Source organism: Peromyscus eremicus, chromosome 1, assembly GCF_949786415.1.
Source record: "Peromyscus eremicus chromosome 1, PerEre_H2_v1, whole genome shotgun sequence".
NCBI lineage: Eukaryota > Metazoa > Chordata > Mammalia > Rodentia > Cricetidae > Peromyscus > Peromyscus eremicus.
In genome coordinates, this window is record NC_081416.1 from 59,482,500 (window position 1) to 59,507,616 (window position 25,117).

General features: G+C 39.9%; 1 protein-coding gene across 4 annotated transcripts in view; it reads right to left on the minus strand.

The window, feature by feature from the left end:
• Kcnq1 (potassium voltage-gated channel subfamily Q member 1) overlaps nucleotides 1–25,117 on the minus strand; it is a 327,638-nt gene that overhangs the window by 207,386 nt on the left and 95,135 nt on the right. For all 4 annotated transcript variants that reach the window (XM_059264180.1, XM_059264197.1, XM_059264187.1 and 1 more), the window contains one exon: nucleotides 24,577–24,718. In XM_059264180.1, the coding sequence (XP_059120163.1) occupies nucleotides 24,577–24,718 (142 nt within the window). The remainder of the gene's footprint in view (nucleotides 1–24,576; nucleotides 24,719–25,117) is intronic.

Genomic DNA, 25,117 nt, shown 5'->3' on the forward strand with positions numbered 1-25,117 from the left:
GTTTCCAGATGCCTGTCATGGCTCTTGAAACACAAGGTTTCTGAGGTTTACTCATAAAATAATCCCATTCATGAGGACCTAATCATGTACAAGATTTCACCTCCTCTTACCATAATATTGGCCATATTATGCAATCTATGAACTTCGAGGAACACTGTCTTTCAGTTAACAGAGTGTACAAATAGAATAAAAGACATGTTTAAAAGTTAAACACCCATCCATGACAGGAGGTGTGGGAGCAGCCTATCCACATGATGTAGTTCATTTGCTAGAGTGCTTGCCTAGCATGCAAAGGCCTGGGGCAATTCTCAGCTCCACAGAAAAAGGATGTGGTGGTGTAGGCTGGTAATCTCAGTACTCCAGTGGTTATGGTGAAGAGGTTTAGAAGGTTCAGGGTCATTCTCAGTTACACAGTGAAAGCAGTTGAGACAAACCTGGTTTACAGGAGATCCTGTTTATAAACAAGAAAACAAAACAAAAACCTTTGCCTAATAATATACTTAATCGTGGAAGATGGAATGTTTTTCCCTTTGAATCAAGAATAAGTTAATTGAGTATAGTGGGACACAGCTGTAATTCCATCACCCCAGAGGAGGAGGAAGAAAGATAAGAGTTAGATGTCATCTTGGGCTCTATAGTTGTCTCAAAAAGAAAAACACTTACCCATCCCCAATTAATTGAATGGATCTGTTTCATCACTTCTATTAAACATTAAGTTCTGATCAGGATAATTAGACAAGGAAAAGAAAGATCAGAAACAAGTAAAATTGTATTTGTAGATGTCATCAAAGTCTCAAGAAACAACCATTAAGTTTGCAGCATATAAAAATAATCATATTTCTATGCACTGTGAGAGACTAATGAAATTAAAAAGCAATTCAATTTATAATATAAAAATGACTGTGTCACAAAGTATGAATGTACTTAATGCCACAGAAATATACTCTTAAAATTATTAACCCATAAAAAATTTTGTGCTTTTTTTTACCATGATGAAAAAAAAATTAATAGATCTAACAAAAGAAGTAAGAAAAGCCACCTCTGAAAATAAAGATCTAAATAAATGGAAATATATCTTGTGTTTATAGATTGGAAGACTTGATGTTAAGATAGCAATGTTCAGGCCAGGCGGTGGTGGTGCACGCCTTTAATCCCAACACTTGGGAGGCAGAGCCAGGCGCATCTTTGTGAGTTCGAGGCCAGCCTGGGCTACCAAGTGAGATCTAGGAAAGGCGCAAAGCTATACAGAGAAACTCTGTCTCAAAAAACCAAAAAAAAAAAAAAAAAAAAGATAGCAATGTTCTTCAAAACAATGTAGAGACCCAATCCTTAACAAAGTATCAGCTGGCTTTTCTGGAGAATGATAAGTAATGTTTAAAATTACACAAAACTCAAATGATCCACCATAGCTAAAGCAATCATGAAAATCAGTCAAGTTAGAGGGTTCTTACTTCTTTTTTTTTCCATTTGGAAATAGGATTTATTATTCAATTTCTCCTGTTTTTCATTATGCTTCAATGAAAATATGTTTATAATTTGAAAATAAGACACTATTTTACTAATTTAATGTTTCAACTAATCTTATTTGAGCATCAGTGGGACAGCTCTGTTGGAACTGTATGTTTTGTGCAAGGCTGTAACCTCTTCTTGATCACCATATGAAGCTGGACAAAAGTAGATTCCACAAAATTGTCTTTTTGTCTCCATATATCTGTCATGGCCTGAAAAACCTATAGTCACATTACACAAACATACAACAGAATTTTTTAAAAATAAATCTCATGGCATTACATTATCTGGCATCTCTGGATAATTCCCTTAGAAGACAGTCCTTCAAGATGAAGTGCAAAATGGATAACTGATGAGGACTTAAAGATGCACAGAACTTCAAATAATATAAACATATCCATAGTGCATCAAGTTATATTGTGAAATATACAGTTGATTTATGATTATCCTACCTTATTACATCTCTTTCAGATAGACAAAAAGATTTCTTTGGATACACACATCAAGTATTTAATGTTTTTATATTCACTATTAAGTATTTTAACATTAACATTCAAATGTTTTGACAAAACAACAATCATTGGAAGTACATCATCTACCCTTACACTTGTACTCAGGAGACTGACATACAAGGATCATGAATGCAAATGTATCCATGACTAATTACTGGCATTCAAGCCAGGTTAGATAACAAACAACATTTTGTAGCTGGAGTTTTCCTGCCTGGCCCACAGTCAGGACAAATCTCTCTCACCTGCCAGCCCCATAGCCGCTCAGACCCAAGCAAGTAAACACAGAGACTTATATTGGTTACAAACTGTATGGCTGTGGCAGGCTTCTTGCTAATTGTTCTTACAGCTTAAATTAATCCATTTCCATTAATCTATACCTTGCCACATGGCTCGTGGCTTACCGGCATCTTCACATGCGGCTTGTCATGGTGGCGGCTGGCAGTGTCTCTCTGACTCAGCCTTCCACTTCCCAGCTTTATTCTCTTCCTTGTCCTGCCTACACTTCCTGCCTAGCCAATGGCCAATCAGTGTTTTATTTATTGACTAATCAGCAACACATTTGCCATACAGAACATCCCACAGCACTTCCCCTTCTTTTTTTTTCAAAAAGGAAGGTTTTAAACTTAAAGTAAAATTACATATAATTTGGGAATTTGGGCGTAGCTTCTCTTACTACTTCCTGCTGGAGGGGGGCGCTGTATCTTATGGGGACACAAAGAAAATTTTAGAATTATGGAATAGTCCGTGAGGCTGTATCGTCTGAGCCAGTTGCCTTGAAACCATTCCGGATGTTGGATCATCTGGGCCATGGTGTCATCAGAGACCTTTCAGGGGGTCTTGGCTGGTCAAACCTGATGTATCTTAAACTTGAACAAATCCATAGCCTCTGACTTTCTGTGGGAACAATAGCAGAATCTCCTTTCCAAAGCAACATATCCTTATATCCAAATTTTGAAGTCAAGATATCTTTAAAATATGCATATTGGTTTAACTCAGCTTCCTTTACAATCAAATATCTCTCTGAAGTTAAGAATCCCAAAGACAACACAATCCAGATTCTCTGTGTAATATTCATCTTCATGTGGCTTATTTTTTATATTAATTTTACTGTCTCTTTAAAGACTTTATTTTTTTAAAACTATGTATTTGTTTCTATAACTGTATATACCACCTTTTTTGTCTCTTTCAAGCCTACGTATATTTTACACACATTTTAAACTATTACATCTGAATCTGTCTTATTGTGAATCTATTGCTTTAAACTGCAGCAGCTGTGGCTGCTGGCTCCGCCCACCTCAGCTTCCCAACATGGTGGTGGTACTTTACCACCAGCTCTGGGAGCTATCGTGGGTCTATGCTTTTAGCCAAGCAGCGTGTAGTCCAGAAACCTTTTTTTTTTGTTTTGTACTAGTAAAGGCTAAATCCACCATGCAGCTTAATGTGCCACTTGCAGAGGCCTCATTCCTGCCATACTGCAGGTTGAGCGCACACGCTAGGAACCTACCAGTAGCTCAAACCGGCAGCTGCTGCTCATTTGAGAGAGACAATTAGGAAGCTGTTTTTAGCTCTATTTTAGAATCTTTTTTCTCAGTTTTTAGGTGGAAACTCTTGCCACCATGTTGGACGCCATATGTAGATGTAACCAACCTTCTTATTAAATAAGAAACACAGAACCAATGCAAAGAAGAAAGCCAAGAGGTCAGAGCTATTAGCAAGCCATGGGAAAGCAGGGCAGTGGTGGCGTACACTTGTAATCCCAGCACTTGGTAGGCAGAGCTGGGTAAGTCTCTGTGTGTTCAGGGATACAGCCATTATTGGACACACATGCCTTTAATCTCAATACCAAGCAAGGAAAACCTGGAGGCCTATACAGACAGGCCGTGGTGAGGCGGTCATGTGGTTGGGTTTACAACCAATGAGAAGGCAGAACAGGAACATTATATAAAGTCTTTAACACAGGGGTAGCGAGTTCGGAGAGGTAGGACCACTGCAGGAGGAAGGGTAAGGTTTTAGCTCTTAGCTCTGACCTCTTGGCTTTCTTCTTTGCATTGGTTCTGTGTTTCTTATTTAATAAGAAGGTTGGTTACATCTACAACATTTCAAGGGAATTTGTGAAAAAATATGAAAAATAAAACCAGGAACAAAAATCTACTACCCTTTCTCACACACACACACCCCTACTTGAACAGTATGATCACATACTGCCTGAGAGTTAAATAAAAATGGACCACTTAGATGATGGCCATCCCATTCTATACATTGCAGCAGATAAATACTTCTCACTAAGTAAAAGCACAAATGAAGATGATCAAAAGCCACAGAAGAAATAGAAGGACTACAAAATAAACTTCAATAAATGAATTTGCCACACATAGAGCACAATATAATATCTACCTCAAATGTTGCCAAATAGAAGCCACAATGTGATATTCATATCAGTCTTTAGTGAACTTGGTTAATAATTGACTTACTTCAAGGCTACGATGAAAAAGAGATGAAAAATGTTTGGTTGCAGGACAGGTTCATACTTTTCAATGTTTAAACTTATTATAAAACAGCAAGGCAGTGTGATCATGATATCAAATAGACATAGATCAGAGGGGCTAGAATTAGAGTCTGAAAATAAAATCAGATAGCTATGGTCAATGGACTTTTGATAAAGTTGCCATAGTAATAAATGTGGGAATTGACAGTCTTTTGAACAGATTTTTCTTCAACAGCTGATGTAAGAGAAATAAAGTTGGTACCATATGTAAAACTCAAATGTATCAAAGACTTAAAATAGCAAATAAAGCTGTAGAATTCTTACAAAACAACATAGAGCCAAATCTTTATAACTAAAGGTTTTGCAAAAAGTTATTTTAGATATAAACCAAAAGTAAAAGAATTGATTTATTGGAATTTATTAAAATTTTAAAAATTTATGCTTGAGAGTATACTAGAGAGAGAGCAATTCACAGGTGTGAGAAAATACTTGCAAATCATTTTTGACAGAATATTTGTAGCAGGAATACATATATCTCAATATATACAACATTCAGAACTCTTGCAAATCAAACACACACACACATACAAAAAAATCTGATGGAAAAAAATGAATCTGTGGCCTGTTATGGTGAGGTGCAATAGCACTTGGGAGGCAGTGGCAGGAAATCTCTATGAATTTAATGCTAGATTGATCAACATAGCAATTTCCAGGCCAGCCAAAGCTACATAGTAAGACCTTGTCTTTAAAAAAATAAAGACTCAGCCGGGCGGTGGTGGCGCATGCCTTTAATCCCAGCACTCGGGAGGCAGAGCCAGGCAGATCTCTGTGAGTTCGAGGCCAGCCTGGACTACCAAGTGAGTCCCAGGAAAGGCGCAAAGCTACACAGAGAAACCCTGTCTCGAAAAACCAAAAATAAATAAATAAATAAATAAATAAAGACTCTAAATAGAGCAATGAAAATATACAATTGTCAACAATAAAAAATGTTCAACTTCCATCAGCTATGTAGAAAAGCAAATCACAACTACAATGGCATGCCGTTTGGTATCAAGAGATACTTCATGTATGTATGTATGTGTGTGTGTTTTATTTTATGCATATTAGTAGTTTTGGCTGCATGTAAATATGTGTACCATGTGCATGTCTGGTGCCTTTAGAGGTCAGAAGTAGGCATCAGATCCCCCTGGAATTGGAGCTATGGATGAATATGAGCCACTATGTGAGCACTGAGAACTGATTCCATGTCGTCTGGAAGAGCAACAAGTAGCCTTAGCTGCTAAGCCATCTCTCCAAGTCCCCCTCAAATGTTTTAATTAAGGAGTTGGTGAAAATGTGGAGAAATTATGCAATGTTTGTGCATTTCATATGGAAATGTTAAATGCTGCACCCACTTTAGAAAACGCTTCAGTTCCCAAAGGATACAGGAGTTACTACTGGGCTCAGTCTTCTTCTCCAGTGTATATATTCAAGAGACATGAAAATATATGTTCATATAAAACTTTTAAATAAATGTTCATTTCTACATTATTAATAATAATGAAATTATGGAGACCACCACAATGCTCACCAGCTAATGAATGGATCACCATCATATGATATGTACATACTATAAAATATTATTGAGCCTTAAGAAGAAATGAAGTAATATGTCCTACAACATGGATGAATGGATGAACCATGAGTACATTCTAGATGAAAACTCAGCCTCAAAGGACCACATATTGTGATTATACTTATATAAATTTTCCAGAACATGCTAATCTATAGAAACAAAATAGATTAGCAATTGTGTGAGGCTTAGGGTGGCAGAATTGGAGGGCAGTGTTAGAAAATTATACTTAAAGAATATTTATTTTCTTTGTGACATAATAATATTCTAAAACTGATGGTAATAATGGTTACATAGACTTCAGGCTATTTAAAATTACTGAATTGCATTATCTAAATGATAAATTGTATAGTATGTTAGTTATTTCTCAATAAAACCATTATGGATAATATAGGTGGGATTATTCAGTATCTAGAAGTGGGAAATTTTTTCATAGCTCTAATATCAAAAATATACTCCATGGGGCTGGAGAGATGGCTCAGCAGTTAAGACCACCAACTGCCCTCCCAGAGGACAAGGGTGTGATTCCCAACACCCGTATGGTGGCTCACAAATATCTCTAACTCCAATTCCAGGGATCTGATACATTCTTCTGGTCTCTGCAGATACCAGGCACACACCTGGTGCACAGACATACATGCAGGCAAATCACTCATACATATTCTACAAAAAGGATAAATTGAAATTCATCAAAATGAAACAAATGGGTGTAAAATGACTCAATGGTTAAACACAAGCAAGACGACCAGAGTTCAGATCTCCAGAGCCCACATAAATGTCAGATGGGCAAGGAAACCTGACATCAACCTTAGATCTCCACATGCACCTGCACACATATACATGTCAACATACACACAAGAAATAATAAAAATAAAAAATAGCTCCTGTAAGGACCATATTAATAGGATGAGATAAATAGCTATAGAGGGGGTAAAATACTGAGAAATCATATATTTGACTTAGGGCTGTATTTAGATCACATGGAAAAGAACTTCTCAAAACTTAACAGTAAAAGAAAGTTCAGTTGGAAAATTAGTGAATAATTTAAATAAACATTTCACTGAATGTCAGAATGTGCAAAAACCCATTCATTATTATTATCCATTGGTAAAATAAAGATTTAAAACACAATAAGAAATTATTGCATGTCTACCCGAATTGGTAAAATGGAAAGTACTGTCATTATTAAATGATCTATAGTAGTTCCAAGTTAGGAATGACAGATGTCTGTGGATGTGTGAAGGTTAAAAAATGTGGTATATCAATATCATGAAATTCTACTAAGCAATACGTTTGAATAAATTACTGATATATAAAACAACTTGGATGAACTTCTAGAGAACTATGCTAAATGCTAAAAGTCATCAAATTCCAAAAGATGCATTTGATTCTATTTATATAGCAATCTTAAAAAGGCAAATCTATAGAATCAAGAACAGAATAGTGATTACTGGGAATTAAGGCATAGTGGGAGGGAAGAGTGTGTGGCTATAAAAGGGCAAACAGGAATCCTTGAGGTAATGAAAATATTCTGTATCACTGAACCATTATTTCCATCCTTTTTAAACTGTACTACAATTTTGTTACCACCAGAAAAAAACTAAGTAAGAGGTACATGGGATCTCTTTGATTATTTCTAACAAATGCATGTGAATGTCTGAAATAAAAAGATTAAAAACTTGAATTTTGCAAATGTGCAAAAGGGAACCAGCAAGAAAGTGTGTAGAGGAGCTTGCTGCTGAGCCTAGTGACTCAAATATTATCCCCAGGACCCATATGGTGGAGGGAAAGAATAAACTCCCACACATTTTCCTCTGCCCTCTATGCAGGCTTTGTAGCATGCATGTGCCACCCCTCCCCATATATGTAAAAAATATGTGTGCAAAGGATCTGAATACATATCTCAGTACAAAAGATAACTGACAAACAAGCACATGAAAAAGTATTCAACGCCATTTATAAAGCATATCAAGACTGAAATCAGATAACAAAATACTAGAATGGACAGGTTAATTTTTTTCTTTCAGGACTTTTGGTTGGGGTACTATAGATGAAAAATCATTTTTGCAGCTATCATGATAAAGACTAGTTATAGAAAGCATCTTAATTAGGATAGATTTTTTATGAGGACTGATATATTTGTAATGGCTTATAGCATACCCACAGCACGTTCATCCTCCTCAAGTAAATAATAGGGGAAAAGCAGACAGTACCTCAGTGAAGTGATCAAACAACATTACCACTGAAGATCATCATATAACTCAAGACATGGTACCCTAAGAATGACACTGTATAATTTGTGGAATTTTCCAAAAGGGAATACATAATCTGGATCTAATCATAAAGAAATTCAAATAAACCCCTCAAAAAGTGATTTTGATGTCAAAAAAGACCAAGAGAAACTAGAAATGCCCAGGTTCATGGTAACTAAAGATACACAACGAAGGGCAACATGAAACATGGATTGGACTCTGCACTGGAGGACAGATGCACCAAAAGATTTTGTTATATTCACTGACAAAAGTGGAACATAGGCATTGGATTATTTCAGTGACTATGGATGTTTAATTGCAGAAACTGATGTCTATTATATCACTTTCAAAAGGAGGAAATGTGATGTTGTCATCCTACTTAAACTGTAGTACAGTTAGGAAATAAATAGTTAGGAAATACACGGCAAAATGTCTAGGGGTGAGGGGCTGTAAAGTGTGCAATGCCTTTTCAAGTTTTGCAGAGGAACACAGTGTACAAGTACAAATATAAAAACATTGAAATGAAAAAGCAAATGTGGCTGGAATGTTAGTTAATAAGTGTACCTAAAATCTTAATAACTGATATGAAGATGTCTTATACCTCATTCCTGCAATTTTCCTGTAGTTTATTATTACTTACAAATAAAGTGGTTTTGTTATGTTTAAAGAATCAACTATGAGATATCACAGTATTCCAGTGGTTCATGACTGGGACCAATTTTGCCCTATCTGAGGAGGGTAAATTTGGTAATATGTAGAAGGTTGTGGGTTATTTTATTTTTGGTTGTTGTAACTGAGGGGGTGCTGCGTTGGCATCCTGGCAGAAGCCAAGGACTCTGCTAAACATCCTACAGTAAACGGGACACTGTTGACAAAGCATTATCTCCTGCCAAATGTCAATGGTTCCGCAGCGGAGTATCCCTGCCCCACTTGGCTAACAAGATGGAAAATTGCTCTGCCAATAATGGCTGGCAGGGATGCCGGGAAAGGGGAACCCTGCCTGTGGAAATGTGAGGTTAGACAACATTTGAGGAAAGCAACCTGGCAACATACATACAATTTAACAATGCATCCATGCCTGTGTTAGGGGCTGAACTCCATCCCCACCAATTTTCCAAGTTAAAGCCCTCACTTCTAATATTTCAGAATGTAACAGGAGATCAGACCTTTAAACAGATAGTTAAATTGAGTCCAGTTTTGCTGGTGTGCCTATAAAGAAGGGGAAATTAGGACACAGAGAGTCCCAAAGCGTGACTGTGTAGACAGAAGACTATGTGAAGACTCAGGAATATAGAGTGCATCTGTGAGTCAAGGAAAGAGGTTTTAAGAGAAAAACAACCTGCTGGCATTCTAATCTCAGTCTTGTGGCCTCCTTCTTTTCTGCGAAGCCTGTTGACTCAGCATTTGGTTTTGACAACCCCAGCAAACTAATACATTTTGGAAGAACACTGCATAGAAATAAAAACCTGTGGGGGGTGGGTTGGGGGGGGGAGGCTGAGGTGTGTGAAGAGGGAAGAGGGGGGATCTGTGGTTGGTATGTAAAGTGAATAGAAAATTCCTTAACAATAAAAAGAAAAAAACCTGTACATTGGGAAGTGAGTTTAAGAAAGACTTCTAGAAAATTGGCTTAAACCTAAAGCAAAGTATATTTCAAGCAACCAAGAACATCATGGTTCAGGATGCCAAGAGGAATGAAGTAGACAATATGATTTTAGATTGGAATAGAAATGAGAGATAAAAAAAAGCTCAGAGGAAGCTGTGGTTGTATGACTGTATGAAGAGCAAGGTGTAGAAAACCATGAATTTTGTGGCTCCCATTTGTTTCAAAAACAACAATAAGGCTCCATCATGGTATGTATGTTTGATTTCATTGTATATTATATGAGCATCAGGAAAAATATTAGAAAATAAAATCACTGTTTATCATTCTAGGTAACAGAGGAGAACCTAGCAAACAAAGAAAAACTTGTATATATATACATTGTACTCAACTATAAATCTAGGAGTATAAATATTAGTAATACAATTTTAAGAAAGTTTAAGAGAAAGAATACCCCCCCCCCAAGATTTGTGGCATGAGGAATAAAATAGAAGAAGGTGGAACACAGAGCTGTCTGATAGAGAACAGGTCTGGTGTTGATGGAACATGGGGTCAAATTATAGGAGACAGACATTAGAGTCTTCATTGCATGTTGGGTAGGAACCTACATCCTCATATTTGTATACTACAGCAATGCTTGCAGTAGGCAGTTAGGCAGTAGGAGTTTTTCTTACCATTTTTAAAATCAATTTTAAATTGGACACATGCATATGTGTAGACACAGATGTGCCTGTGTGTGTACCTGTGTGGAGGGTACCTGTGTGTGTGTGTGTGTAGGTCAGAGAACAACTTACAGTAACCAATTTTCTCCCTTTTAACATATGGGTACAGGGAATTGATTTCAGGTCATCAGCTTTGGCAGCAAGTGCCTTTACCTAGGGAGCCATCTTGCTGGCCCCACAGTTAGAATCTTGATTTCACTGATGTATAACAGAGGTATAAAAAGGCAGTAGCTGGACCAGGGTCACATAACAATAAATGGTGGAACAGGGCTGTGGGCTCGAGAAGCATGGCTGTAAATAATGCTCTGAACACTGAATTTGCCTCTGTTTGTTAAGAGCGTAACTGTAAAGGAATGATTTAATTTCAATATTTCAAAATACTTAGATGTATTAGGTTGGGGTGAGATGAATACAGGGCAAAATAGACATAACTAATTAAATAAATAAATAAATTTATATGAATGGATGTATAATCCATCTTCATGTATTTTATCTGTGTATGCAGACAAATCTGTAACCCACAAATGAAGAAGGTCTCTTTTTAACTTAGGTATGTGGAACAGGTCACATTCCAAGTTACAAGGTACAAAAATAATGCTTTAATTTTTAGACTTTGATGCTGCAAAGGAGCTCTTTTAAGAAAACTGGGGCTTTTGCACACTGCATCCTTTCACTGTAAGCCTATTAAACCTGAAATAAATAACAGTGATAAAAATTAATTGCTTAAAAATCAAGCAAACATTTAAAAGAACTCTGGATTAAAGAGAAAAAACAAAACAAAAATTATTTTAAAAAGGGGGGATGAAATGAGCCATTATTTCATACTAAGCCTTACATATCACAGCTAAAGCTGTGATCAGAGGAAAATTTATAGCTTTTAAAATGCCTCTTGGTAAAGGGACTTTAAATAAGTGAACTAAGTATTACTCTTAATTAAGTTTAAAAAGAAAACACATAAATTAAAGATAATTAGGAAGATGGAATTAATAGATATCATAGCCCAAGATGACTAAGAAGAAAACAAATATAGACAAAGATAGTTTTCTGATAAGAGAATAAACATAATATTTAATAATTAGCAGGATAGATAAATCTCTCATGAACTTGACTAAGAAAAAAGCAAAACTATAAAAGCACAGGCAAGAAAAATTTATAGAAAAGAGCATAAACTACTGAAAGAAAATAAGTTGCTACCAAGTGGCAACACAGTTGAAATGCTTCAGGAAATTACATAGCAATGAATAAATTATCCCTTAAAACATGCACTAAACTAATTTAGAATACATTACCACAAAAAAAGACTAAAAGCAGTTAAGATTTTGTATTAGGCCCAGATGGTTATACAGTTTAGGTCTATGTACATTCAAAAAAAATATTTACACTTATTATATGTGTGTGCATGTGAACACATGTACAAGCAGGGTGGTGGGGGTGGGTGCACCTCATAGCATCTGTGGAGGCCGAAAGAGAACTTGTAGGAATTGCTTTTCTCTTTCCAACAAGTAGATCCTAGTGATCAAACTCAAGTCATCAGGCTTGGCAGCAGGTATCTTAACTCACTGAGCCATATTGCCAACCACTATTTAACCTAATGTTTTCAAACTGTTTTAGAACACAGAACAGATAGATTTCTAACTTGCAATGACAAAGGCATGGTGGAACCTGTCATATTCTGCTGAGCCAGAGATTCTATTACTTGTAGGATCAGCTGTCAGGGCTGTTCCTCATACTGCTGAAAAGCCATCCTCATAGCTTTAATGACTGATTGATGGATCTTCATCAAATAAGCAGACCTTCATAGATGGATATATTAGCAATTTTCAGTGTTTTGCTACTTAGGAATCATAGGCATCATTATTCCTAGACCAAAACACTTTGCAAATGTATAGATTTATAGAAAATTTTTTAAAATTTTGATATCCACTGAGATTCCATCCATTTTTTTCTTATAGAATCAATGAATAAGGCTAACTTTCCCTATATACTCACCCATTGAGAATTACCAGTCTTTCACTAAATAATCAAAGAAATATAAGTCAAAGAGTACTTATATTTGCACTCTATCATATGTGAGCCAGTCTAGCATCATTTTACCCTGGAATCAGTAACATTTCCTTTTTTTATTCTCTCATTTTCTCAATGTAAAGGCCTTTGAATAAACTTAATGAAAATAATTCACTCTATGCTTACAATATGGGTGGCAACTGTTTCCCCAGGTTACCACTTAAAACTTATTTTTGGTGTTTTCTGCTGTGCAAATTTTATATATTCTATTACCAGCTTTGCTGAGGTACAGCTGGCATATAATAAATGGCACGTGTTTAAATTGTAGGATTTGGTAACTTTTGACATGTGTTGAAATCGCTGCCACAATTAAGGTAATGAGCATATCCAGTGCTCCCAGAAGCTTCCTCTTGCCCTTTTGGACTTCCCCTACCACTGCTCCACCCCTCGGTAATTATTGACCTTTCTGTCACTCTAGGTTAGACTTCATTTTCTAGAGTGCTCTGGTAACAGAAGATGACAGTATGAACTCTTTGTCTGGCTTCTTTCACTCACTGTAATTACTTGGTGATTCATCCATGTTAGGTGTATCAATAGTTCATTCCTTTGTACTTCTGAGTAGTATTCCATTGTATAGACACAGCATAACTTTGAAAAAAAGCTCTATTCAAATGTTGACTGCACTTGGAATGTTTCCAAATGGGGGGGAGAGGGAGAGAGAGAGAGAGAGAGAGAGAGAGAGAGAGAGAGAGAGAGAAAGGAAAGAAAAGAAACCACTAAACTCTTTTGCAGTCCCTGAACTGCTGAAGGGTACACTATGGCCATGACATATGACAGTTGTGTTCCTTAATGTCCTCACTAACACTTGGTCAGACTCCTTAATTTTAGCTAATTAGTAGTTATGCAGTAGTGTCTACCTGTGTGCACTTCTTCAATAACTAATGATGCTGGGAATTGTCTCACATGCTTCTCTATATATCTCCCTTGCTATGAAGTGTTGGTGTAAACAGTTTACACATTTTTGTAATGTGTTACTTGTCTTATTTGTCAGTTTAAAATGTCCATCACATATTATGAATATAAATTCTTTTTTAATGAAAGTATTTTTATTCTCAGTTTTTTTGTTTATTTATTTTTTGAATAAAAATTCTTTATCAGGTATATGATTTAAAAATATTTTCAGGGTTGGGGTAATGACTCAATGGGTAACTGTTGATGTGTAAACAGAGAGACAGGTGTTAAAATCCCTAGCACCCACATTTTTAAAAAAGCCCTAAGTCTATCATGGCTGCACATACCTGTAACCCTAGCATTGATGGGGGGGGGGGGCGGTAAGCAGAGACAGGCAGATCCTGGGAGCTTGCTGACATGTCAGTCTGACTGAAACACTCAACTTCCAATTCAGTGAGAGACTGCTTTAGGGAAAGAAGGAAGAGAGCCATAGAAAAAGACACCAATACTTTGTCCTCTGCATGTGTGTTCACACACATGCACAATTGCACACTCAAATGCAGTGCACAACACAGAACACACAAAATACTTTCTTTCCATATCTGTCTTTTTCATTGTGTCTTTCAAAAAGCATGCTTTGGAAGTGTGACTAAAGCACTCTTATTACATGCTTTGGATGTTGTGTCAAAGATATCCTTAACTATATTGTTTTGACCTGTTTTAGCTTTTGAATTCAGTTCTATGACCATTTTGAAATATTTTTTTTTTGGAGGATGAGGATAAAAGTGTTTGAAATGGATATTCAGTTTTTCCATCTTGTCTCCTCCTCCCTGCAAAACAAAAACAAAAACAAACAAACAAAAAAACCAACCAAACCCATAACCTTCACATGTGGTTTAGAAATCAGCCATCAGTAAATATGAAGGTCCACCTGACCCCCATTCTGTTCCACTGATTTTTTGCTTCTCTATGCTGACACTGTACATCTAGTTAGGCCTCCAATCTTGTTCATGCTCAAAGTTGCTTTGGTTATTCTAGGCTATCTGCATGCTGGCCTCTGATTGACTTTACACTGAAATTAGAATCAATTATTGAACCCTATAATTTGTGAAACTAATATATATCTACATTCATTTTTCTGGATTTCATCAGCATAGTTCTATAGGTTCCAAAGGAGAACCCTTTTGTCAGATGCATTTATGTATTTGACATTTTTTTTTTTTTTTTGGTTTTTCGAGACAGGGTTTCTCTGTGTAGCTTTGCGCCTTTTCCTGGAACTCACTTGGTAGCCCAGGCTGGCCTCGAACTCACAGAGATCCGCCTGGCTCTGCCTCCCGAGTGCTGGGATTAAAGGCGTGCGCCACCACCGCCCGGCGTATTTGACATTTTTAATGCTACTCAGAGTAGTATTTAAAAGTTTTCAATTCTAGGTTATTTGCAACTACAATCTAGAAGTAGAATTGCTTTTTGCCCTTGTATCTGCAACTGAACTGAAGCTGCGTATTCCAATGGCCTATCTGACATATCAGATTTTCTACACAGACAACCAGGAAATCTACAAATACTGTCAGTTTCACTTCTTTTCCAATTTGTTGCTTCTTACCTTATTCCGTAGGCAAGCATCCCCAACTTAATGTTGACTAGAAGTCATAAGACCAGATGTTTATACTTCTGACATATGAGGAAAGCAATCAGTATTTGTTCATTGAATATGCTAACTGGAGGTTTTTGTCAATAAATCTCTTTCAGCCTAAGAAAGCTTCTATTTTCTATTAGATACTTTATAATCCATCAGTGCCAAATTTTGCCAAATACTTTTTCTGCATCTTCTGAGACAACTATGGCTTTCTGTTGTCACTTATTAATAGGGTTTATTTTGCTAATTAAAAATTGAAACTAACTTTGCATTCCTGAACCCTAATTGATCATTTTGCTTAAAATGTTTGGCTTGGTGTTCACAAGTGATATTTATCTACAGTTTTCCTTTTTGTGATGTTTTTGGCTGGGTTTCATATTGGGGTAATGCTGTTCTCAGAACTTAGAAGAATCCCCCCCCCCTTTTTTAAAAGAAACTATTTAGACTTTGCTTTTTCTTAAACATATGACAGGATTCACCAGGAAACAACATGGTCCTGGAGTACTCTTCTATTTTATTGGTATTCACAGATGATACTTGGCTTACATCTGTCTGCATTTTACCTTCCCAAGAACTTTGCCATTTCATGTAAGTTGTAGACTTTAGTAACAAAGAGTTGTAAAGGATAGTCTTGTGGTTTTACATCCTGTCATTTACACAAAGCCAAGCATCTCATTTCTGACACTGACAAGTTAAGACATCGCTCTCTTGGTCTAGCTTGTTAGTCACTTATTGATTTTTTTTCCTGGCCTTAAAAATCAACATTGGTTTGATTATTTTTTCCTGTTTTTATTTTCCTACTTTGCTCCACAAATCCTTATTTTCCTTATGACTATTTATTTGGTTTACTTAGCAGTTTTATAGTTCCCAGTATGAGGCCTTCTCTGAAATGCTTGCATGTTGCTATATGGTCCTCGCAAGAACTGCTTTAGCAGTGCCTATAAACTGTAGCATGTTGTATTTTCACTTTCATTTGATTTAAAACATTCTACATTTTTTTTCTCTTAGATTTCTTCTCTGACCCTGTGTTATTTAGAGACACGTTCTTTACTTTCCATATATTTCAGAATTTGAAATATCTTTTTAATTGATTTTTAATTTAATTCTATTGTGGTCAAAGGACATATGACTTGAATAATTTTAAGTTTATGAAATTTTTTCACAGTTCAGAATATGGTCTGTCTTGGCATGTGCTCTCTGTATAGCTGGCAGCCATGTTTAGCCTGCTGTTGTTGGAAGGAATGCTCTCCAGGGTTAGTTAAGTCAACTCGATTGAAAGTATTGTTTGGATCTGCATTTCTGCTGACTTTTATGTCTGATAGTAGCATCTCTAGCAACAGAGGTATTAAAATATATTAACACTACTTATAGATTTTTCTTTCTCCTTTTGTACATATTATTTTATATTGTTTCCCTTTTTGTTTCATGGTAAGCTGTCTTTAGAAATATCAACTCATGAAGCTGGAGACATGGCTTAGCAGTTAAGAGAGCATACTGCTCTTGCAGAGGACTCTAGTTTAGTTCTTAGCACCTACATCTGGTGACCCTATAGCTCCAACTCCAGGGATCTGATAGCTCTTGCCTGTGCAAGCACCTGCATTTATGTACATATGGCCCCTCCCGTAATTAAAACAGAAGCATCAATTTGTTAGTCACCAATGATTTAAGCACCTTACGTATACACCATAGGATCTGATATGGAATATTTTCATCATTACTTTTCTAAATAGTCACAAATTTAGGACTTTATTTCCTCTTCAGAAGAATAAGTTTAAATATCAGAAGTATCACTGTTCAGAAGAGTAAAGTGCTGAATCCAATTCCAATGAAATAAAACATTTAAAGCTCGTGGGGCACTTTCCCATCAAATCCAAGCTAGCTTTCAGAGTCTGGATAGCAGGTGAGCACCACAGAATTATTGGCATAAATATTTGCCTAGAAACAACACAAACCAGTTTCAAAAGAATTTAAAATGACAGGCATTAATGCTCATGTCACAGTAAGTAGATAAAAGCAGGATTAAAACTGAGCATTCAATGTGGACCCAACCCAGGGATGACAGCCATCAAAGCTGGGGTGTAGCCAGGGAGAGGACAGTTGTCCAAAACCTAACAGCAGTAAGACAGCAGCTAGTTATTCTTTATCATTTTCTCTGTATTCATGCTTCACAGTGAATATAATCTACTTTACTAATCAGAAAAAATATATTTCTTAAAACTTCAAAGTAGATATAGTTTCTTAAAGATACAGGCTGCAGTGTGAAGGCAATTGGGCAGATGTGCCAGCTGGGAAATTCCAGCCATGGGCAAAGACAGAAATGGCTAAGACACTGCTGGAAAGATGAGGGGAAACCAGGCTCTTATAAGGCACATGACCCTTCTAGGTATACAAGGGCCATTACCAGCCCATACTTCCATTCAAGGTGGGCCCATTGGTTAGTCTACTCATTGATCCTGAAGACTAGACTTGAGATGACAAACAGGAGGTAAAAAGGCAGAATGATAGGGTAGTGTTATCAGTGACAGCCCCAAAGAGAAGGAGAGTCATCAGGACACTGGGAATAGAAATGAGAGGCCAGAGGCAGTGCTGATGAGAAGGTTCTGATCCAGGCTCAAAGTGTACCCAAGAAGCTATGACCAGCTTTCCCATTGACACCACCATAGCCTACATTCCATCAGTGAGGTAAGTTCTGTAGCCCAAAGTCCTGACCAACTTCCTCAGGACACTGAGGCTGCTATGAGTCATTTGTGGCAACTGGGCGGGTCTTTAGAAATTTTGATTAGAGTCCTTCCAGCCAAAGTCCTGAGCTATATCATACCTGATGCACAGAACATAGGTACAGGTGGCAGATGGAGCTATAAGCCTGCTATTGTCCCACACTCAGGCCTTGCCCTTCCACCCTGGTGGCTCTGATGAAGCCTAGTGGGAAGACTGAGAAGTCACGGAAGAACTGCTCTTGCCTCTCTGCAGCTGGCACGGACCTCACACTTGGAGTTTCCCAGGGCTAATCTATAAGCCACCTGCTTCATAGTAACATGGGTACCTGTTAGATTTCAGGACCTTCCCACAATCAAGATAGCCCAAAGTTTTGTGGAGTGGGTTTCTAAATCTGCTGCGGATGAGCTCTGGTCTCCTGTATGGAGAGAACTTTTTCTGACACAAAGAGAAATCTTCTGTCTCTAGCAGCAAGCAGACCCCCCTGTCCTAAAAATCTGCTCCTTGCAAGTCCCTAGGCAAGTTTGTGGAAGCAGAACACCTGCCTTGCACATACCTCTGGGCTCCCCTAATAAAAGTAGCTCTGGAATCAGCCTTGGGAACTGGCTGGTCAACAGAGCAAGTCCAGCAGGGCAGAACACATTCAACTTGAACCAGGTAGCCTGGGACTCAGCCTACCTGAGTAGCTAGCTGCATGTGGACTCTGATGGTCCCTAAAGAAGAAGGTGAATCTGGAATCTTCATGAGGCAGGAAGTAACTGAGACCCCTCCCCAATATAAAACTAGGTCCTATAGAGGATACACAAATATCAAAAGAGTAGATTCAAGAGAAACAAACAAAGCAAACAAAATAAGCCCACACATTGGTAGGTAGGGGAATGAAGGAAATTCATTTGTCTTGGTCTATTCTTCCAAGTGTATAAAACCAAAGGTCCCTGCTTGACCTGCATGACAGAAACCTGCTCTCCAAGATATGAGTCTCTACTCCCAGTACAGGAGTTCTCTAGAAAATCCAGTCAAAAGCTGAGGCCATAATGACCCTGGATGGGTTCCCTGAGCTATCCTGTATGAAAGAAGGTATATAGCATCTGTAGAGTAATGTGCATCCCCCAAGAACCCTATGGACGAACGCTACTATGAACAAGAGTCCACAGTACATGGAATTAGACTCCAAGCACTTCAGATGTTGAACTTATCGACAGAGACTTCAAAAATAAACATATTCACATGACTTCAAAATGAAAAGTTGTAATATGAAATATTAGAGAGGTACAAGGTGCTAAAACCAAGCTGATTTAAAGCTCTGCACAAGAATGCACAGAAATGAGAAAATAAATGGTAACTAAAATGACTGTCTCAGTGGATAGGTAAGACAGTGGATGAGATATGCCTGCAGTTAGGAACAGCTGCAAGTACAGATACAGTATGGATGGCCTAAGAAAGACTGAGACGGCCAAGGACAGCCAAGGACAAGGTGAGATGGTCCAATAGAAGATTCTAAAGGGGAGGCTTGGAAGAGAGTTCAGCCTGAAAGTGCTTGCTTTACATGCCTAGGGACCTTGGTTTGATTCCCAGAACACATACAAAACTGCATGGTATGTTGGCATGTGTTTGAAATCCCAGCAGTAGGGAGGCAGAGAGAGGAGGATTCCTGGGCTCACTGACCTGACAGTCTAGCCTAATTAATGAATTAGAGCTCATTAATGAGAGACGCCATCTCCAAGGAGGAGATGGTGTTTCTGAGAATGATACCCAAAGTTGTCCTCTGGCCCCCACACATACACATAATATGTACACAACAGTTTCCAGTAGATATAGGAGCCACTTTGCTTGCTTGATGAGAGACATAAGCCCTCAGATTCAAGAGTCAGTACCACAACCCATGATAAAACACACACACACACACACACACACACACACACACACACACACAAATGATCCACCACTTTGATACATCATAGTTTATATAACACTAAACTCAAATGAGAATTTTTCAGAGTCACCAGGGGTGAAAAGGTCATGTACAAAGAGGTGTTTGTACATAACTTTCTTCCCAAAACTGAACCATCATTCAGGAGCAAGGAACAATTAAAAGATGCAACCCAGCTGCAGCTGAATGCTCACCAAGACCATCCTTGGAGGAAGCCTAGACTCCCAGAAGGAGGAAGTTTATTTAAATCTGTGAGTAAACCTCAGTGTTCACACCACTAGCAATGTGAACAACTAACGCAGAAGACTGTAAAAAAGGCAAAACTAAAATACTGGGCAACACCAGCCTAGAGGTGTGTATTGTTGGGAGCAGGTGGCGTGATAGTACCTAGAACACACCCAGGTCTCATGAGGCTCAGGAGATGGGTCCACATGATATAGTGATCAGCAAAGCATTTAAAATTTAATCCTATGAGGTCATAGAAATTCATATACAGGCAGGCTCTCAGCCTGGAATGGAGGGCATGCAGAAAGCACCTCTGTCACTGACAGCTTTGTGAACTCCTGGGATTCAGAGCTGCTGTTTGACACACAATGGCAGACCTACAACATTTGTGAAAACAATCAAGCCCCAACCACAGCAGGATCTCTGCATATAATGCATCCACGCCATCACTGAGAAATGGCTGTCAGTGTGTTAGATGTCCACTAAGCCCACAAGTAAGTCCTCAGGTATGGGTAGTAGTAGTCAGGTCACCAGTGTCGGGCTTCTCCATCATCTAAGGCCCTGGGCCTTGCTCTGTACTTCCTCCTCAGACCTGGATCTCAATCCCTTTTGAATACTAGTAAGTTGAATGGCATGTGGCTTGAGTCCTCCAAGAGAGAGAGGCCTAGATGGTCCCCTGTGCCCTCTATAAGCTGTTGGCATTACCTCCATCTTCACTGAAAGCACAAGATCATGGCAAGAGTGGTGGGCCTTCTGGGGAGGAGTAGACTCCTGCCTGCTTTTCACAGTGCTTCTCTATAAGGAACACATACCCCATTTTCACTGCAGGGAAGGCTGATGGTACCCTGATGCTACCACCAAGAGACACCTTCCCTTACCTGCTTCTACCAGTCCAAGTCCACCAAACCTGCACATATCTCATAGGTGACCTAGAAGAGTTTCCTTAGGATACACGCATGTCTTTGGGAGATCCCTAAATGATTCTGGGCCTCTGTCCAGTCACCTTTACCTTTGAACAGCACTGCATCCCACTTCTACCTTCAGCATACAGTGAAGGACTGTGTGCAGATGGATTTTTGCACACCATGAACAGGTGTGTGTCCTATGCTAGGACAAGATGATGGCTTCCTAGTTCTCACACACAGATGAGGTCCAAGTCCGGGTTTGGCCTGGCACTAGAAGTCAGTGTGACTGCTTAGGCTCTGCTTCATGGGAGCAGACACTCTGGGGCTTTCCCAGTGATGATATCCCTCCCCCACTGGGATTAGCACCCCGTCTCCATGCCAGAATGCTTAAGATTCCCAAGAGCCTCTTAAATAAGGAGACTTCAGTATATCAGGTAACCTGTGGGGTAGGGGTTACCCCAGGTCCTTAGAGGGGCCAGACTAGTAGCTCAGTCTCCAAAATCTGGTGGCTCTGGACTAGGCTGACTTATTAATAGAAAGAGATGGTGCGGTGTGGGAGCATTCCACAAGCAGTGCTGCTTTCTCCGCTCGTGTACCTCATTAACATGCCACAGACATCACTTCGGACTTCATAACACTAAGCAGGCTGAATGGACGGCAGGGACACTGCTGCCCCGTATTCAGAAAACATCCAGTGATGCTTCTCCTGGGCAGGCACAGGGCTGCATCCCTGCCGCCTCTGCTCACGCCCAACCTGCCCATTAGCATTAGCAGAAAGCCCCTATTTGCATTGAGACAATGGTCCTACCCCTGAAGCAGAGCTGCAGGGGCACTGGGCATTTGTTGGCACAATTGCCCTTTGTGCCCGCTCCAGTGGGCAGGCGGGGAGTATGTCCCAGGGGCTCATGGAGATGTGGCCAGCCCTGAGCCAAATCTCCATGCCATCTGATGAGGACGCAGCAGCTTGGCGCTCAGTAGAGTGGGGCCCAGACTGGGTCCTGACAGACGGGATGCCTAGGGTAGCCTTCAGGAGCATAGTACAGCCACAGCCCCTTTCTTGAGCACTTCCCACCCTCCTGCCAAGATGTATTGGTGGGAACAATGACACAGGACATAGGTCAGCTGCCCTCAGACAAGCTGAACTTGGTAGGCTAGGGCCCTGACACCTGTGAGAAGGATGAGGAACAATGTTGTTGGTCACCCTCTGCTATACCTGAAACTATCCTTACATCTGCCAACAAGCTGGAAGTTTCTGGAACATTCTTAGTCCCAAAACATTCTGGCAGGTGCCAGGCATTGGGAAGAAATCTGAGAAGGGGGCACCGACCTAAATGAGCACACAGCAGAGGGGCAGAGTCTTGACACAGGAGATGGTGCTGCACACACATTGTCGGTCTGCACCCTCAGTTCCCATCCTACCACAGTGCAATGTCAGTGCCTGTTTCCTGCCAGGCACAAGACCTGACCACATGGCACACGAGGCTGGGCATGACTGTTGGCAGCCCAGATACTGAAACTGGATGTCTATTCCTCAACAGGACACTCAAATGAAGCCTCCCCTTGGAGCCTGGGACTCATTGAAGGTAAGCAGGAACAATTCCGAACTAGAGGCAAGATTCTGATTTGCAGAAACTGGGACTACAGGAGCTGGCACTAGGCCCTGAGTTACCTATCATTGCTGGAGTAAGCAAGTAGTCAAGGGGGGAGTGAGCTGAATGTCCATTCCTTTGGCTCAACCTTCTACCTCTCCATCTGTAAGAGGCTTCTCCTGACCTCAAGTGCCATGGCCCAACTATCGTTTCTTTGTGCTTTCAGTCAGATGTCCCCTCCACCTAAGGACTGAATCTTGGGCAGGGACTTTAGGAATATTTGCAAGGTCTCTCCTCCCTGTCTTTCAGGAAGTGGTTCCAGGACTTTCCCAATTCATGGATATTCAAGTCCCTTAGATAAAATAGGAAAACATTTGCATAGAACTTTCTTGCACATCCTCATGACATCTCCAGATTCTTTAGAAGAGCAACTGCCATGTAATAGTCTGCTAATTGATTGAGTCAGAGGATGCAGAACCTGTGTGGACACTGGGATGTTTGGACCATTTGCCTCAGTAAATAGTCCTGAGAGGAAGCAGCCAGCAGGACAGTTTAAGGGGTTTCCCATAGATGCTGAACAAAAAGCATGTAGTGAGTTGAGCCACAGCCTGGTCCTACTGACAGATCACTATCTCCACACCCACACTGACTCAGAGGAATAAAAAGACCAGAACCATTCAAATTAAGTTATAGACAGTTGCTAGAGAATTCAGTCATACACCCTGAGCTGGGCACTGAAATTTTTTTTTTCAGAGAGATATGAGAGCTACAGGAAAGAGAGGGTCCCTTCTACAGCCACCTATGCTGTCTCCTAAGGATTATGCTACAAACTCAGAATGTCCACTTTGTATCTGGGGCCAGGAATGTGAGCGTCCTAGACCCATACAGCCCTGTCTCATGGGAAAGTGCTTGACAGTATGCCATAATAATGGAAACAGCACACGTACCTCTGGAGAAGTCTCTCTGGTCAATGGATACCTTGTGCTCCTCCTGTGGTCTTTTGATAAAGGGGTCTCCAGACCAAAGGAAGGATGTGTCAAGAGTACCCACAGCCTATCTGCCCTATAGCTGGTGACCCAGAGGCACATCTGGAGGCATGCCATATTCCCACTGTGTGGCCTGGAAAATAGACCTGACCTCTCCAAGTTCCCTTTTCACATGTGTATTACAGAGCCTCGCTATGGCTTAACAGAGGCGAAACTTGAACTGGGACCCAAGCATCCAAACTTTGGACAGACCTGCAGTCTTATCACCAGGTTTCATGAACCTGGCCTCATCCAGGCCCCACAGAAGAATGAATATAGAGCAGTTCTGGTGACACTAGATACAGACTTAGGGCTGCATAAGAAATGTTTGTCCATCAAGGCACCGAAACCAATTCCATATGTCCCCATGATTTCACCAGCCAGTCACTGGCCCTCTAGGGCCTGCAGAGGCCTCATGTCTACCACCCTCACCTTTGGACTTCCCTGTCAGTGGGCAAATCTCCAAGAGGTCACCCCAGCCATTTTTCAAACACAGAGCTTGGGTGCTGAAAGAGAGAAGCCCAGTGAACAGGGCATATATGTCACCTTCCCTTTTGTGGCCAGGACAAGCCATGCTGACCCCCAACATTTGAAGGCAGCTGTAGGTATCCTCTCAACAGACTATGTAGTGAGTACCTCCTTGGGAAAGACAAGGGGAACATGACATCAAAGCTTCCAGAAGCTTCCAGGTCTAATCTGCCTTCCATCCTCCTGGAGCAGAGACCTCAAGCTATGCTTGGGATTCCAAGGTAGGCAGTGACTGTGTATATGCTATAGGACCTTATGGACAGAGTTCCAGGAGAGAACTAAGAGTGGGTAGCATGGAAGCTCCCCAAGCCAGATTGACGCTGCTACAGGATCAGCACTGAGTACCCTGCCCCTACACACATGGGAGCTTGCTTACCTGAGCTGTCATAGCCATCAATGGAGAAATGGTCTGGCTTCCGATCCTCTGGGGGATCATATGTGATGTGAGGGACAGTGAACATTTTCTCTCCAGGACTCATCCCATTATCCTTGTCCAGCTTGAACTTCTTCTTCTTTACCTAAAATGTCCACATGATGAGTGGCACTTCCTGAGCACCATCTGCCAGATTGTCAACCAGTCCCAGAGCACCTGTAGAGTCCTGAGTTCAGCCTTGAAATATGTACCCTTGAGGGGACTTGGGTCAGGGGCTGAGCTCTAGTACCCTCAGACATTGGTGGAGTGAGGCTTCAGTGTACTGATGCTGCTGGAGGGTTCAGGGTGTTGCTTGGCCCATTGTGGCCCTCTATGAGCCATGGCCTAAGAAAGGCAGGCAGACAAAACAAATCAACAAAACAAAACAACAGTAGGCTATAAATATGCAAGCTTGCACCAGGACAGTATGGCTGAAGGCCAAGGCAGCAGACTCTGGTAGGAGATACCCTGTGAGCACTGGAGCATCTTTAAAGAGGTCTCCTGG